The sequence below is a fragment of the Apodemus sylvaticus genome, chromosome 9 (assembly GCF_947179515.1).
Source record: "Apodemus sylvaticus chromosome 9, mApoSyl1.1, whole genome shotgun sequence".
Classification (NCBI taxonomy): domain Eukaryota; kingdom Metazoa; phylum Chordata; class Mammalia; order Rodentia; family Muridae; genus Apodemus; species Apodemus sylvaticus.
This window is the reverse complement of record NC_067480.1, coordinates 17,412,401-17,429,891: the sequence shown is the minus strand read 5'-3', so window position 1 is coordinate 17,429,891 and position 17,491 is coordinate 17,412,401. Positions and strand designations below refer to the sequence as shown.

Genomic DNA, 17,491 nt, shown 5'->3' with positions numbered 1-17,491 from the left:
TAAAGTCTTAGAACAAATAAACAAACCCAAACATTAACTATAGGATTTGTTTTAGTAATTATTATGAAGTCACTCTAATGCCACTGCATCATTTGATGTAAAGTTGTAGATAGTAACAAAGAAAGGGTTTTGAATGCAACATTCATTCTGTGTTTAAGTGCAGGGCTTCTACGGATGGGTAATGCAACTTCAGTCCTGAATTCTATGCGTATTAGGTGTAAGCTCTCTGTCTCTGCCTCTGCTCTGTGCGTACCACCATTTTTCTTTTTGAGGAAAAACACCCATAACATTCAAAATAACAGGTAACTATTAGCTAATATAATATGCAAATACATATATATGTATATTGTTATATACATATATATTATAAGGCTTATAGGTTGAAGAGAAATTAACAAAACGCTCTGCAAAAATCAATGTGGTATCACTGAAACTTAGAATTAGGAAGCCTTTCTGGTACAGTGTTTATACTTTATACTTCTAGCACTGACTTGTACACTTACCCTAATATGTATGTGTGGTGCATGTGTGTGTGTGTGTTTGTGTGTGTGTGTGTGTGTATTGAACATTGGGTATAACAAACCCTCCATACTGAAGGTAAAAACCAAAGTCTTGATTCCCACTTCTGACTCTGTTCTACTAAGTCTTACATATTCTAGGACATTGTCCCAGATGACCTAAGGAAATAGAAAGGGATCAGCTCGATTGACCTCCAGCTCCCCATGTGCGGAGCTTTCACAGCACCTTTCTCTCTTGGTGTGACTGTGTTGGCCACAACAGACAATTCCTGAAACCTACCAGGCCCTCAAGTTTGTCTCTAACTTGAAAAATCTCTCTTAAGATTGTTCCTTCTAGCTATCACCACAGTTGCCTTCCCTGAAACCCACTTGTAAATCAACTTTTAACCTCCAGTTATCTTGCTTACTTGCTAATTATGCATCCTTAATCAAATAACAAATTAAATAAAATGTTTTACCATTGTTTTCTCAGATCCTGGTATTAGGTACAAGTGGCACCATGCCCAGTGTTTTGTTCTCCACATCAATAATATGTATTATTATAGACATGACACAGCCACATTAGGCAAGTTAAATTTGCCTATTTCAGTGGACTACTTAGTGTAATCTACTAAAATGTTGAAAAATATCGACAAGAGCAATAAGAATTTTGGGCAAGCTTACATACTACACAACATTTACTAAAAGAGTCCGTTCTCACTTCAGTAATATCTCAGGTTCAGCTGTGAGCCTTGTCTTTCCAGGCCCCAGAAACACCTTAATTAGTAGCTATTCCCCTTTGGGATATCAAGAGTTCACATTGAGTGTAACTTAGGATGTGTACTACGAGAGATAGACTCTGAAGACTACGGGATAGAGGTCAAGGTTTTGTAGAAAAGGTGCTTATTTTACCTGATAAAAATCTGAGGGTGGCCAACAAAGTTTCTTTAAGTTCAAGAGAGTTATCCTTCCCGGTGCACAGAAGCATTTTTAAAACAGCCAGGGCTACTCAGAGAAACCCCATCTCAAACAACAACAATAACAACAACAACCAAACAAACCAAAACAAAACGAAAATAATCTTTTCCAGAGATGAGCGTACCAATAATCTTATATCTAGTAACCAGCTCTGAAAACGTGTATAAGCAACATTATATAGACTGAGGTTATATTTAGGGATATGTACGTATATTTATATATACATTTTTAACATGCCATGAGCGTAGAAGAGAACAAAGAGGTGCATGTGGGAAGTTCTGAAAGGAGGTAACAGAAGGGGAAAATATTATAATTCCATTATAAAAAATTAAAACATACATTCACACACACATGCTAAGAGCACAACAAAGACAGGAACCTGGATAACTGCAGAAGTAAGGCCCCGAACACTGCAAACACAAATAAATACATTTAACCTATCACAGAGTCAGTAGGATGTGTTCTGCAGAGGCAAGTTGGCTTGAATGTTCTGTACTGTTTAGATTTCAAGGTGTAAAAGCTCAGTCTATGCTGCAATGTGTGCCTTGTTCCTAAAACTACCCCCTGTGAAATTAGGCAGTCCTTCTTATGCAACATTGCCCAATGTCAGATAAAGAATCCGACTAAGAACTCAGTCCACTGACAGTGTCTTCTCCTGTTTTACAATTTTTGTATGTAAAAATCTCTTTTTCTATATACTTGTGTTTCCCATTTTTATGTCTAGATGAAATGTTCTAGATGAAATGTTCTTTTTTTTTTTTTTAAGACAGGGTTTCTCCATATAGCCCTGGCTGTCCTGGAACTTACTCTGTAGACCAGGCTGACCTCGAACTCAGAAAATTGCCTGCCTCTGCCTCCCAAGCACTGGGATTAAAGGCATGTGCCACCACTGCCTGGAGAAATATTCTTGTGTAATAAGTACACTCTTAAAACCAAGTGCATAACACAAACCTTTTTATTGGGAATGACATCTTATTCCTTAGTATCATGCAATTGGGAAGTCAGTCTTGGAAATCATTAACATGCTAATATTTTTAAATGTTTATATATGCATTATATGTATGCATATTTTGTCTATATGTGTGTATGTGTATGGCATGCATGCCCTGTGCCCAGGGAAACTGGAAGAGGTCATCAGATCCATTGAAATTGGAGTTATGCATGATTATAACATACTTTGTGGATTCTGGGAACCAAACACAGGTTTTCAATAAGAGCAGCAAATGCTGAAAACCACTGAATCCACTTGCCTATTATGTTTATGACACAGAAAAAATTAAAATATTAACCTTAAAAGAAATGCCAAGGCTGGTGATATGGCTAGGTGGTTAAGAGGAATGGCCACTCTCCCAGAGGACCAGACTTTAATGCTTAGCGCCAACAGGTCATCTCACAAGCATCTGTATCTCCAGTTCCAGTGGATCCAAAATACAAACATGCAGCAAAACACCAATGAACATGAAACTAATTTTTCAAAAATTAAGAAACAAATCCCTGTACTGCAATATCTCAATTTCTCCTTTCTCTCTCCAGGCCTTTTCTCAGTTGCCTAATCCCCAAAGGCTTCTCAATATTTGTTATTGCCAATCCCAGAAAGGACATAAGATAGTTCAGGTGAACTTCCACAATTCATAAGCAGGTTCCTCTAGCTCTAGTGTAACTGTTTTACCATTTAGAAATGATTGTTTAGTCAAAAGACTCACTCAATTTCCTCCCAAGGCTTTGAACAATGGGCCCTGTTTACTGGAGGTAACAGTCTGCAGGTCCCTCTGAAGCTGTCAGCTCAAACTAGAGCCAAAAGCAAAACTGGACTTCAGTCCTGAGAGAAGATGCCCTGACAGGCCCACTCACCTGTCTTTGTCTTAAGCCAGGAATGTGCAAGCCCAGCACACAGAGCTGCAATCACAGCAAATAAGAAGAGTACAAAGGAAAACCTGCAAGTTTCAGAATCTCAGGAAACGCAACACCTGCCAATAGCATGAGTTCCTTTCTTTGAAAGGGGGCCGTGCACAATATGGGATAAGAGAAGCAGAGACCAGGAGAGCCACTGAGGTAGCAAATAGCATACAGCCTCTCTCCGCTAGCCAACCTTACACAAGTCACACAAAGCAGCGGGAGAGACTTTAGACCCGACCTTACTGTATGCGTGTCAACAAACCTGTTTCTTTGTAATCTTGGGGATCAATGCAAACAGAAGCAGGACAGAAGCTTTACCTTCGAAAATGGATCCCAGTTCATATCTTCCACTGAAGAAGTGTGGTAAGGAGAACACCAGTGCTCCCAGTCCTATCATGAAGGATGCGAAGGCGAGCCAGCGAGGTTTGTGTCCTCTCTCACCAAAGAACGACACAAACAGAGACAACACGCAAAAGGAGATATCGTAGCTCGATGATATCAGGCCTGTCAGTGAGCTTTTCATTTCATAGCGCTTCTCGATGGTGGAAATGCTAATGTTTATGAGGCCATTCACCACAATACCTGAAAAGGAGCACAAGCCTTGTTAGAGCTTTAATACACATCCCATTAGCAAGGAAGAACACTGGGCTTTGCGTCCTTGTTTCTTCTGCTTTGTTTGGGATATTTTCGTTATTTACATATCACATGTTATCCCCTTTCCCGCTCCCCTCACCCCATTTCCCCCTCGGGGAACCCCCTATTCCATCCCCCTCCCCCTGCTTTGATGAGTATGTTTCCCCACACATCTATGCACTCCCACCCCTACCCCCCAACCTGGCATTCCCCTTCACTGAGGCATCGAGCCTTCACAGGACCAAGGGCCTCTCCTCCCACTGACACCCCACAAGGCTGTCCTCTGCTACATATGCAACTAGAGCCATGTGTTGTACTCTTTGGTTGGCAGTTTAGTCCTTGGGAGCTCAGGGGGGGGGAGAGGGGGTCTGGATGGTCGATATTGTTGTTCTTACTATGGACTTACAAACCCCTTCTGCTCCTTCAGTCCTTTCTCTAACTCCTCCAATGGAGACCCTGTGCTCCATTGGAGACCCGATGGTTGACCCTGAGCTTCAGCCTCTGTATTTGTCAGGCTCAGCTTCAGAAGTCTATCTAGTACGCAGGTTAGGCAGTCCAACCACGCTGCCTCCAAAGTCATTTCGCCTGTAAAATGGCACATCTTCAGGTGTTCAGCAAACGCAGTGCTTACTGAATAGTAACTCATAGCTATCTGTGTAATTTCACTTTTCTCTAAATTACCAATAAAAGCCAGACTGGTAAAGTCCCATGAAACCAGTTTGCTAGAGAGTTCTTAAGTTCATTCAGGACACTCCCCTCCACAAACCTCTCAGGAAAGACTACAGCAAATACTAGAATCACACAAATGGACATTACTGCCAGGTTCAATCGCCTCCTTAGTCCCTGCCCTACTTACAGGTAACTTCAACTCACCCTGAACTAAGTTCAAGAAGAGGAAGTTGAGCTCTCAAGTGTATTTCTTCTAATGCTTTCACAAACACTAAAGCTTCCTTCACCCACTCTGAGATGTGGTACTTTGAAGTCCCTTGGCTCACCTAGAATCCATGATGATCCTACAGGCTAGGCTACTCCGGTGTTGGGATTAGCGGTGGGCACACCAGGGCCTTTTCAAATGGATCATGTCAAAGGTTCAGGATTAAAAATAAACAAAAACTAAGCATCATTTTGACTACCAATGTTCTAAATCATATTCAAAGTAAAATATGGGGGAAAAGGCTATGCACAGGCTACCAGCCTCTAATAAGAGAAAGAAAGGATTATGAGATAAAGAAGGCTAAGTGCATGTCCAGTGTTGACTGATATCCAGATGTCCTGTCCACATGTAGGTTAAATCCACAGGAGCAGACACGTGAAAATAAGTGAAAAGCCCAAAGCAGTGAAAAGCTTTCCTTGATTGTGCTTATGAGCTACTAAGTATTAATATTAAGTTAATCATTTATTGGGCTGAATGTAAATTTCTTATAATATTTAAAGTCTATACTGTGGCTTTATCAAGACTGTGACTTAAAATATATTTCGACAAAATTCATATCATACCTTTCTTTTTTGTTGTTTTGTTTTTTCCAAGACAGGGTTTCTCATAGCCCTGACTGACCTTGAACTCAGAAATTCGCATGCCTCTGCCTCCCAAGGGTTGGGATTAAAGGAGTGCACCACCAACGCCCAGCTCACATCATACCTTTCAAGGTCCTAAAATTGTGTTTGTTTGTTGCTCCTTTTAAAGACTATAACCCAATGAGCAATTTGGAGATTGTAAAATGAAAAGTACAAAGCCCCTACAAACAACACAGTTTTCTGATAACAAGAAAAGTTTCCCACCCAAACTTCAACCTTCCAATATACCTAACAACCCCAATTAAAAATTAGTCACGTTAGGCCTGATGGCACAGGCCTTTAATCCCAGGGCTGGGGAGACAGAGGCAGGCAGGCAGATCTCTGTTGAGTTAGAGGCCAGTCTGACCTATAGAAGGAGTTCCAGGAGAGCCAGACTAAACAGAAAAATCAATCAATCATCAATCAATCCAGTAAAAATTTAAAAAATAAATAATAACTAGTCACTAGATATAACTACTTTTACAGTAAACCTTTATTCTGCAGAAATCTATAAGAAGATAGCATTTAACCCTATGAATCTCCAATTCTATGTCACACACATTCCAATAGCACTGCATTTGAATTAGCTGAGGAAGAATGCAGACCACATGTCTCCTTTGTAATGTTTGAGGATAGAAAACTTCCTGGGAAGTACAGAAACACCAATTGCCTTAGAGAAATAACTGTTAAACTCATTCCTTAAGTGAGTTTTCTTCTTAATCAAACATCTATTAACATAGCAGAACACAAGTTCCCAAGGGTAGTAAGATCCACACTACACATTAGCTACTGAAGCCTCAACTTGGACCTAACGTAGTATATTGGAATATTCTCAGATCATTTTTCTTAAACTAGAGTAAATGATGCTTTAACCTAAAAGCAGACACCTTTTCCCCACTGAGAGTACCAATTCCATTTGATAATAACTTAAAACAATAGTTTGTGTTGAATATAAAATCTCTTGGAGTAAAATTGCACAGTGAAATTCAAGGTAAGACACAAGATATATTTTACTTTTTAATTCTATACTGCTTTTGCAACTATCCTCTACTATCACTAGTTTGGGATTAATTACAACCAAGGCATAACCAGAACAAAACTATGTTGGGATTAAGGAAAGGAAACCAACTACAGCAAAAATCTTCAGGAAAGGAGCCAAGGTCTACTTAGGGTCAACAAATATTTGCTTAGCACCCAGAGGGTGAAGAAAAAAAAAAAGAAGTACTGGGTGTCTTAAAGTAGGGGCAACAGACTAAAATAAGAAGAGGAGACAAGAGACTTCAGTTTAGTTTTCTATTAATTTAGCAGAAAAAAGTTTCCAGTAACCCTCCACTATCTCTTGGGTTTCATTCTTTTGACCTATCCTTGATTATTACAAAAAGGTTTGGGATTATGGCTCGACTAGTACCAAAAATGTCTGCATTCCAAATTCACCTTAACTTTCAATGTGTCCTTCAAACTGCCCCGCCTTCTGCCCATCCCTCTTCAAGGTTGTCTCCTTAGAAGAACTTCCCCTTTATTAGATCCTTTGAGTTGAAAGCAACCCAGCAACTTCAACTTTTTCCTTTCTGCTTCCTTTTCAAAAATCACCTCCTTCCCTTCACCACCCTCAAGGAAACTCCGTTTAGATTGCAAACTCCAGGGGGGATAAACCTAGGCTTAATCTGTTAGTCCCAAAGGAATTGAAACGGGCTCCTAGAACAAACAGACACTCGATAACTCTGGAGACTGAAGAGCTGATTAAGGTTCACGCTGCACGGCTGGAAGCCTTCTTTCATTTCCTCACAGGACTGCACCAGTCTCCACATTGTCGAGTACCGAGAAAATAAGATTACCTACATTTAATCTATGCTACATAATTTAAGTACACCTATCCTTGTTCCTCCTTCTGGAAAAAATCGGACCACTCCTATTTGCAAAGCTTTTAATCCCTCCTCTGTAAAAACAAATAAACAAATCCCTTCCCTAGATCCCAGTTAGGTAGTACGGTTTTAAAACAGACCAGACAACCCTATGACTTATCGTTTTTTCCCAAAGTAAAATCCTCACAATCTTCCCCAGAGGAATCCACTCTGCTAAAATGAGGCAGAAGACAAAATTAGTAAAAATGTTATGGTGGGGGGGGGGGAGGACTAAAATATGGACCACGCAGAATGTGGTGAGCACCCGCAGGCAAGAGCGTCTTCAAGTTCCAAACCCAGGCATGGGGAAGTGGGGTTGGGGGTTACCTAGAGCGGAGTCAAAGACAGGGCCAGTCGGTGGGGTGCCCCTTCACCTGCCTCTTCCTCTCTGCAAGCTCGACCCCACCCAACCATCAGCTCATCCGAAGCCCCTAGAAGCTGGCGCAGGACTTTACCTTGTGTTAGGGCTAAGAGACAGTAGTGAAGCAGAAAGCCTTGCGGGGTGTTGCAGCGCTGGAGACACTGGGGGTGGAAGTCCCTCCACCCGCAAGGTCCCTCCTCAAGCTCGCTTAGCTGTGAACCCGGCGGCTCATCAGAAGCTGGGGGATTCGAAGAAGGCTGAGATGGCTCAATTGACTTTTGGGGCTCCTCAGATTCCCGAGGCTGCGAACCCCCATTCTGACTCCTGGAGGCCACAGCAGAGACCTCTACCTGGGAGGGCGAAGCAGACGCACGGCGTGGGGTATCTGGGCTGGAAGGGACGAAAGCCGGGTTCTCGATTCCTTTGGAGCCCTGCATAGTCAAAAAAGGTTCTCTAGACTCCTGAGTGTGCGTGAGATCGGCGAAAGGCTGGTTTCTTTCTTGGCTCCGCCCCTGGGCAGGTGACAGCGCCCTGAAGGACTAGTCTCCGCCCCCGGCCCTCCCCATCTGGCATTTTGCGGTCTCCGCAGCTACTGGGACACTCCCGGACCTCCGGGTCCTTGGCACCTCCAGGTGTCAACGCTGCTCTGCGCCACACCGATCGCCCCAAGAGTCAATCCCAATGCTCTATGTGGGAGTGCGACCCGGCCTCCTTCAGGTGAGAGAACAGGGCGACACTATCTCTATGCAAGGGCAGCACTTTCAGGGATCTCTGTGCAGCAGCGGTTTTTTTTTTTCTGAGCCCAGGGACCGGGAAGTGGCAGAGACTGTGGGAGTCTGTGGGCCAGCGTTCCCCCTGGGTAGGTGTATGAAAGCTGCAAACACAGTTGCGTCAGGAGACCTTCCAGGAAGACCTGCTGCTGCTTTCACGTTTGCTGCTGATTTGAAGCAAGAATCCTTTGCTCCAGAATCAGGTTCTGACAGGTATATACTACTTTGAATTCCATGAAGACCATAATAGTACATTCACCTGCCAACCTTCCTAGAAACAGATCTTTCCTCATCCTCTCCGTTCACAAGGCAACATAGCCTTCCTTTGGGTTTAGTTTCTTTAAACTAAAGGAATGACAAAACTTTGGAAACACATCGGTGGCATTCTCTGGCAGTGTAGCGCAAGCCTACGGAGAAACATGATGATCATTATGTAAATAATGTGTGTCTATGGAACAAAAGGAAACTGATTGGAAACATCGATACAGTTGCATGATTGACAATAATTCCAATCTCTTTATTTACAATGTCGCTGATCATCAGAATGTATTTATTTCCTGTATGGTAAACACTGTTGGGATTCTGGAGGAGTACACTCACCAGGACAAGCTGGCAAATATCTGGAATATTGTACTGCTCACATCCCAATGGGAAGCAATCCCTAAGAATGAATGCAGAGTCCTACATAAGACTACGATAAATTCTCTTTCATGAAATCTCTTTTTGACTGTATATTCTGTATGTAAGTGGGTTGAGTGATTGAGATGTAGGCTAGATCCATCACTTTGGAGAGTCAAAAACTAGTCTGGCTTGCCGCTGAAACTGGAAGAGCGGAGATTAGGGCTGCTGTGTTCACTGTTGCCAGCCTTTAAATGAGTGTAATTGCTCTTCTGTAGGTTTCACACATCGAAGAGTCTGTGCCCCAAGGAGAACCAAAAGCCCTCCCAAGGCAGCACAGCAACAGTACTTGCAGGGAACTAGAACTTCATTTTCTCACTATCTCATTATCTGTCTTTTAATTACTTCAGCCTATGTGTAATGGCTAGATTATTACATAGCCATTCTCAAAGATCAAAACAAATACTTAACCCAATGCATTGGCACATGCCCTTAATCCTAGTAACTGAGTTACAGAGGCAGGCAGATCACTCCTGTGTTCAAGGACAGCATGGTCTACATAGTAAGTTCAAGGACAGCTAGGACTACATAGAGAAAGCATGCCTCAAAAACAAAAACTTCATGCTTCTCTGATATGAGGTTTTGAATACAAGAGATTCTGAATACATAAGATTCTGGGGGAATTAGCTATGGTATGTAATCCTCCTAGCCCTCTTCCAAAAGAATCGGATTTAAAGTAGACATCAGTATATATAGGTATCACCATATTTTCTGTGGAGTATAAAGTATTCCAGAAAAGCTGAATTTGATGAGACATGGCTAAATTTATACAAACAGGTAGAGCTCCAGGACGCATGCATTCTAAACTAAGGAGTCTTCATTCTCACAGTGTTAGCAGTGGACTCTTGTGCAAAGACTAACAAAAGGGTTGTTTCTTCACCCTGAACACAATTGACGTTACTAAAATATTACATCATTTTCCTTTTACCTTAGATTCTTTCTGTTGCAATGGCAAATGGAAGGAGATTGTCATGTTCAGGAGAGATGAAAAATGCTTTCTCTTCAGTTGCCTGGCCATGTCTTCCTCACAGTAAAGGAACAGCAAGAGTATGAGTGTTTTGCCTGTATGTATGTATGTATGTATGTATGCATGTATGTATGTTTTTTATGCATTTTATGTGTGTATATGTATATATGCATGTATGTGTGTATGCATGTATATATGCATATGTGTGTGTGTCCATGTCTGTGTGTCTAGCCCTGGGTAGTAAACTCAAGACTTTGTGAATTTTAGGCTAGCGTCTACCAATAGGCTACATTCACAGGCTTAATTTTTTTTTTTATTTTTGTACAGAATCTCTCCACATTTTCCAAGTTGGTCTCAAACTTAGAATCATTCTGCTTTGGCCTCCAGAGTTTCTGGGATTATAGACGTGTGCTACTCTCTCAGCTCTTTGGAATTTTATACTAACTAAATACAAGTGAAGAAACAGCCCAAGGGCTCATAGTATGCTTTATTTATCCCTTTCATTGACATATTTCATACAATGTGTGACTGAGAATAGGGAGAGAAAGATTAGTGCTTAAGAGTATTATTTCAGTACTATAATTGCACACAGATATATTTCTATTAGAAAGAAGTGCACCTGTGATTTTTCAAATGTTTTCTGGTTTTCAGGGCTTTTCATTTGGTACAGAGTAAACATGTGGTGTGCTCTCTCTGTAGAAGAGTATTCCCACTGCTCTCAGCACTCCTCAGTTGCCTGCAGCTCTTTGTGTAGATCCGAGGCCTTGTGGGTGTTCCCCCATCCACTTTGGCATGTCTATTGTTGTCCGTATTCAGCTCTTATTTAGACAGTATTGTTTGTGAGGTTTTATAGGTCTAGCTTCAGACATTACTAAGAGACAGTCTCATAACAAACTCCCCAATCCTGTTTCTTAAAATCACTCCAACTCCGTTTTCACATTCCCTGAGCCCAAGGGGCAGAAGTTGTTGTCTAGATGTAATACTGCAATTTTACAAAGACATATTTATATTAAAAATATATAACTATAATTTTTAAAATGATTTCTTGTTGAAGGATCTCTGTGTGTAAACAATTGAAGAAAAAGCTGCCTTGAATTTGAAAGACAGTGAGAAGTGTTACACGGAAGAGTTTGGAGGGAGGAAAGGAAATGGTGGGGGGGGGAGGGAATGAGGCAATTATACATTAATCTCAAAAATAAATAATTAATTTTTCTTTAGTTTTGAAATTTTCAAATGCATAGAGAATGAAATATGACCCTATCTTCTCCTTTCCCTTCCAGCATAGCTGTGGCACCCCTCTCCCAAATCTGTCTTCTATTTTTTCTGTAACCCTCTAAGTCTATTTCTGCTACCCACTGGATCTTGGGACACCTCGCTGTGACTGTGTCCTAAGAAAGGCGTGGTTTCTCACTCCCAGCAATTATCAACCACCAATTGCTACTAGGAAGTGACCCTGGGATCTTGGCTGGCTTGATCCTGTGGCGCTCCCATAGGTCAGCTGACAAGAGTTCATGCTTGTGATCACCACGTCCTGCCCATAAGATGGCGTTTCATGGCACTCCTTCCCAATCTTTCTGCCTTTAGGTCTGTGATATTTCCTGATCCATGAAGCAGAGTTGTGGGAAGGAATTAATACAGATGTTCCATGTAGGGCTAAGCATCCAGTCTCTTGTTCTCCAGTCTGGCCAGTTATTACATCTCTCCACTGACTGCTGCCCCCTGCAAAAAGCTCTGAACCAAGTTTGTGAACAGATCAGAAGTGTGGATATAAACATTAACACTTAAAAGGCAACTTGACAGCATGTCTGTTTAGCAGTGCAGCAGACTTTAACAATAGCAGACTTTACCCCAGCATCTATGAACTTCCAGCTATGGACTTTTGACTTGGATTAGATTAAGGTTACTCTCCCTAATTTCTACCACTCAAAGCAATTAAGAATATTGAAAATGACTCTACTGATGAAAAAGAGAGGAGATGGATGATATAACTAAACTTATTATTACAAAAATTTGACCAAACAAAATAATACATTCTATACTAAAGGAAATAAAATGGTACCATTAAGTGGTATCATAAAGCCATCAGAGTTTTTTGGTTTGTTTTTAATATATCTATGAAATATTTTTGTTCAATGTAGATGTCTCAGTCCATATATATATATATATATATATATATATATATATATACACACATATATATCAGATTTACATATTTTACATATATGTAAATTCCTACCATATATGTTTATATCAAACCAAAGAATCAATAATCTACATGAATTGGACATGTTCAAAGACTGAGTTTGGAGAGGAACATAGTGTAGAGGAATTGAGACAAATAGAGACAGAAAGAGAGAGTCAAGACACAGAGATGAAGTAGATGATAGATAACTGATGAGAGATAAATATATAAATACTTAGGTAGATGAGAGAGAATGTAGATGCCACACACTTCAGCAACAGGTTTAAGATGTTGCCTGCTTTACATTATGGAAATACAAAGAAGAAATGGTCAGGGATACATCATAGTAAGAAAGGGAGGCCAAAAATGAACATGGGGTTTTAAAGTTCAAGTGTTAAAAAAACTATCCTGTGGAAATGTCTTATCTGATAGGGATTGCAGGACTTTGCAGGACTGTTTTTTCAGAGTCGCAGTCCAAAACTCAACAGCTTACTGATAACATTTATGCAAATGATGATTCCATATCTTCCTTTAATACAGACATCTAGTTTCTGTTTCTCTTCTCTGTGTCAGAACCTCAGAGGTGAGGGCATGAGAAAGACAACAGATATGACATAGGTTAGACTTTGTCTTTAAGAACTACAATTCCTGAGAAGTAGGCAGAAAATAACAAGGACTTTTTGCTTTGGATGGAAAAATATGCATGTGAAAGAATACACTGAGATTCTTCTGTGAGTCTCAGAATTAGCACAAGCATATTATGAATATAAAATAATTGTGGGTTTAATGTGAAGAAATATATCACCAATACCACAATGTTTTTGGAATTTATTATCTGGATATTGAAAGAGAAATATGTTTATTTGTTACAATTCTTGCATCCTTTACTTAGAAACATCATTTTTCCCAAAAATAGCAAGATCCCAATACCCTTTTAGATACTTTTGAAGAGAAAATATTGAATACACACAGTCCTATAAAGCTTCTATTTTCCTATTACTTAATTCTCATAGAATCAAGTTGTCTTAAATTATTTGTCTTAAATACATATTTTCATGAACACAAAACATAAATATGTTCGAGCTCAGTAAACAAGATATTCAGTGACTCTGAAGAACGTGCTCAGAGGACTGACAGGCTGTTTAAGTTTTATGGGGGAAAAGGTATGCATAATTAGACAATCTGTGGCTCCACCCATCACTGATGTTTGAGCTCCAGAATCTCAGGCAGGCTTGGTCTGACAAATAGGCGGGACTACACACATTCTTTTCCCTGGAGTTTTTAGCCTCTCCTCTGGCCCGTATTAGGCTTTAGACTCCCATCCCCACCCAACCCCCCATAGCCCCAGATGGACAGGAAAATCCCTCTTCATCAATGATCCTTGTTTCAAAAGCCTGATAGCTAATGGGAAGCACAATCTTCATTCTTGTCTTGGACGGGTAGTCATCCATGGTACTGGCATCTCCAATGCACTGGGGTCTTCCACTGCAACTAGGCTTCACCTGTATAATTGCACTGTCTTGGGGGGGGGGGGGAAAGAGGTTAAAACAAACGGTAAGCTTTATGTGTAAAAAAAAAAACAAAAAACCATCCTTAATAAAACACTTTTTTTTTTTCAAATTTGTTTCAGGGTAGTTAGTGAACAGACAAGCATAAAGACCTGTATTTCACAAGGTTTTTAAACTAATAGTTACTACAGCTAAAATGATTTATTTGGCATTTTTTGACTTTATACTCTTGACCCTGTCATTCTCTTTCTTTTGGTTTCCTCTTTTGTAAAATGTAACAAGTAACAACTATACCTTAAAATGATGGCGTTTCGTTGAATTGGTTAATGGCCTTAGCAGAGTGGGCGACATATAGGAGGGCTCCATCCGTTTGTCACACCATTCATAACATACACAGCAAGCATCTTCTACTTGAAAATATTTTGCTAATTGTTCACCATAACACATAAAACAAATAGATAAGCCATTGACCTCCTGGAGTTTACTTCTTCAGTTAATGGACCAAAGGGTAACAATCATAAAAGCAAAAGTAATTGAATGTAACTAATATGTATGGGTGGAAATCATGTGCAAGCAATATGTGCAGAAGATAATCTAAAGGATAATGAACCTAGATAAGCCCGGTGATTGCTTGATTAGGGATGATCAAAGATAGCCTCTTGGTAGAATATTATCTAAGTAGAAATTTAATGGGAAAAGTCTCTATGCACAATTTTAAAGGGATTTGTAGGGTAAGCTGAACTGAAGACTTTTATACAGAGAATAAACTTCAATTCCATATTTGCATAAGACACAATAATGTCTGCTTTGTAACACTGGATCTGGGAAACCAAAGACCTCTTAAGGAGTTAAAATAAGTTTAGTTACAGAAATAAAAATAAAAGGGAGTAATAGCTGAAACAAGTATTTGTAAGCTGCTTCAAGTTATCAATCCATGGCAATTTGGAATCCAGGGTACTAGCAACACATGCTTTGTCTATCATTTTATAGTTCCGGTATGTCAGATTAAGTCTTCCAAAATAAAACCTTAATTTCTTGCTATCGAACAAGAGGTGTAAGGGTCCATGATGAGCTGAAGAATGATAACCTGGATTCAAATAGTTTCAACAGTGTTAAAAACCCCAAAGTTCAAAGTCTCTTCTGAGATTCATCCACTCACTTAACTGTGATCCAAAAGGCAAGACAGGAAACCAGCTGGGCAAACTCCAAACTCTGCATCTCCATATCTGATGGCAAAGCAGTCTTCAGATCTTTAACTCCTTTCTCATCTTTGTTGACTGCAACAAGGTTCTGTCTCTGGGCTTGTTCCACTCCCTGTTAGCAGCTTTCCTTGGTAGGCATCCTGTAGCTCTGGCATAGGGTTTAACATCTTCACAACTTCTTGTTCCAGTGTCTGAGATCCACATATAATCTTCTGTGCATTTCCAAAAGGCTGGTGTCACTTCTCCAGTTCTGACCTCTGTAGCACTCTAAATTCAGGTCAATCCATTCCACTGCCACTACTGTTCTAGGTGATCATTCCATGGTACTGGCATCTCCAATACACTGGGGTCTCCCACTGCAACTAGGTTTCACCAATAGCCTCTCTTAGGTTCCCTTGCTGGTACCAAGCCTCAACTCCTTTGCATGACTCCTTCAATCATGGGCTGTCAACTCCAACTGAGGTTGCACTTTCACCAATGACCTTACGTGGGCTTTCACAGAGGCAAACCTCAGCTGTTCTTCATGATGCCTTCATGCCTTCAAAACCAATACCATCTGGGTGATGCTTACACATTATCAAATACACTGCAGCATGAGGTACAACCTTGGCTATCTCTGGAACACAGCTTCTTTGTGCTCTCAGTGAATACTCTCCAGAAGATTTCACCTCAATGGTGCTGGTCTCTTCTTAATCACCACTAATTTCTTAGCTCCAGCTAACCAGCATCAATTGTGTCAGTAGTCTCCTTCTCCCCTTGAATATAAAGCCAGTGACACATGGCTGAAACTGTTGAGTTCTGCTGCTTGCAGCAGCTGGAACATTGCCCCCCCCCCCTGTTCTATTATATTAATCACTAGCCTCCTTTTTTCCAACTCCTGCAATGTGTAAGCTTGGCTGTCCTGGATCTTGCTCCATAGACTGACTTTGAACTCAGAGATCTGATACCTGCCTCCTAAACTCTGGGATTAAAGGTGTGGTCAACCAAGCCTGGATTTAAAATTTTCTTCCCCTAGAATTCGTTCTGTTCTAAGATGGCCTTGAACTCAGAGATCTGTTTATCTTTGCCTCCTGGGATTAAAGGCTTGTACTACTATGCGTGGACCTAAATTTAGCTGGGTGGAATCTTGCCCCAAGGTCACTACTCCCTTAATTCAATTTAATGTCCTTGAATTCAGCTCCATTTCACCTCCTGGAGTCCCTTTAATACTCAAACTATATGTTTTGTATTTTTCCTTTCTCAGTTTGCAGTGTTTGTTCAAAATGTTCTTCATCCGACTTAGCCAAAGAACAAAGTCTGTTGGACTTTTTTGAGACATCCTTTGTGGATGCAATTCTTATACATCTCTTTACCTTAGCCTTAGGCAGTTTCTTTAGATAATGGCAAAAAGCAGCCTTGTTCTTCACCAAAACATGACAAAAACAGTCTCTTGGCCACATATTAAAGTTCTTCTTCACTGAAACCCCTTGGTCAGCAGGCCTACACAGTTCAAATGACCCTCAGCACCACTGTCTTCAATATTCCTACTAAGCTAGCCCATTAAGCCCCACTTAAAGCATTCCAAGGATTTCTAAATCCAAAGTCTCAAACTCCACATTCTTCCAAACAAAAGCATGGTCAGGCTAGCAGCCCTCAGATGAAGATTTAGATCTCTCAGCTTCTCCTGCACCCTGTTAATCCCTGGTACCAACTTCTGTCTTTGTTAGGGTTTTACTGCTGTGAACAGACATCATGATCAAGGCAAGTCTTATAAATGATGACATTTCATGAGAGCTGGCTAACAAGTTCAGAGATTCAGCCCATTGTCATCAAGGCAGAAACATGATAGCATCCAGGCAGGAATGATGCAGGAGGAGCTGAGGGTTCTACATCTTTATCCAAAGGAAGCCAGGGACAGACTGGGCATCCTCAGGCATCTAGGAGGAAGATCTCCAAACCCATTCTAACAGTGACACACTTCCTCCAACAAGAGCACACCTTCTAATAGTGCCACTTCCTGCGATGAGCATATACAAACACCTGGTATTGCTACTTCAGGGTGCTTCAGATTTTCTTTAAGTCTAGGAAGCATCTGAAGTCACAGAGTAACATATAAAACCTTGCACACAACAGACATGGAGATGCACACCTTTAATCCTAGCACTGAGATGGCAGAGGTGGGTGGCTCTCTGTGAGTTTGAAACCAACCTGGTCTACATAGTGAGTTTCAGGCCTCATAGGGCTTTATACTTAGACTTTGTCTAGTGAATAAATAACAACAAACCACAAATTAAAATGCAAAGAAAAAATTTGTACTTTAAGTGAAATTTTTGAGAAAAATAGTTCTGTACTGACTTCTAAGTGTTATATGATCTGCTTGCAACT

The 17,491-nt window shown here is 40.7% G+C and overlaps 1 protein-coding gene across 1 annotated transcript in view; it reads right to left on the bottom strand.

Moving 5' to 3' along the window:
- Slco4c1 (solute carrier organic anion transporter family member 4C1) overlaps positions 1-8,350 on the bottom strand; it is a 50,941-nt gene extending 42,591 nt beyond the window's left edge. The window contains exons 1-2 of the mRNA XM_052193406.1: positions 7,915-8,350; positions 3,690-3,953 (exon numbers count right to left, since the gene is read on the bottom strand). Of these exons, the coding sequence (XP_052049366.1) occupies positions 3,690-3,953; positions 7,915-8,257 (607 nt within the window). The 5' untranslated portion in view covers positions 8,258-8,350. The remainder of the gene's footprint in view (positions 1-3,689; positions 3,954-7,914) is intronic.
- Positions 8,351-17,491: the final 9,141 nt, after the last annotated feature.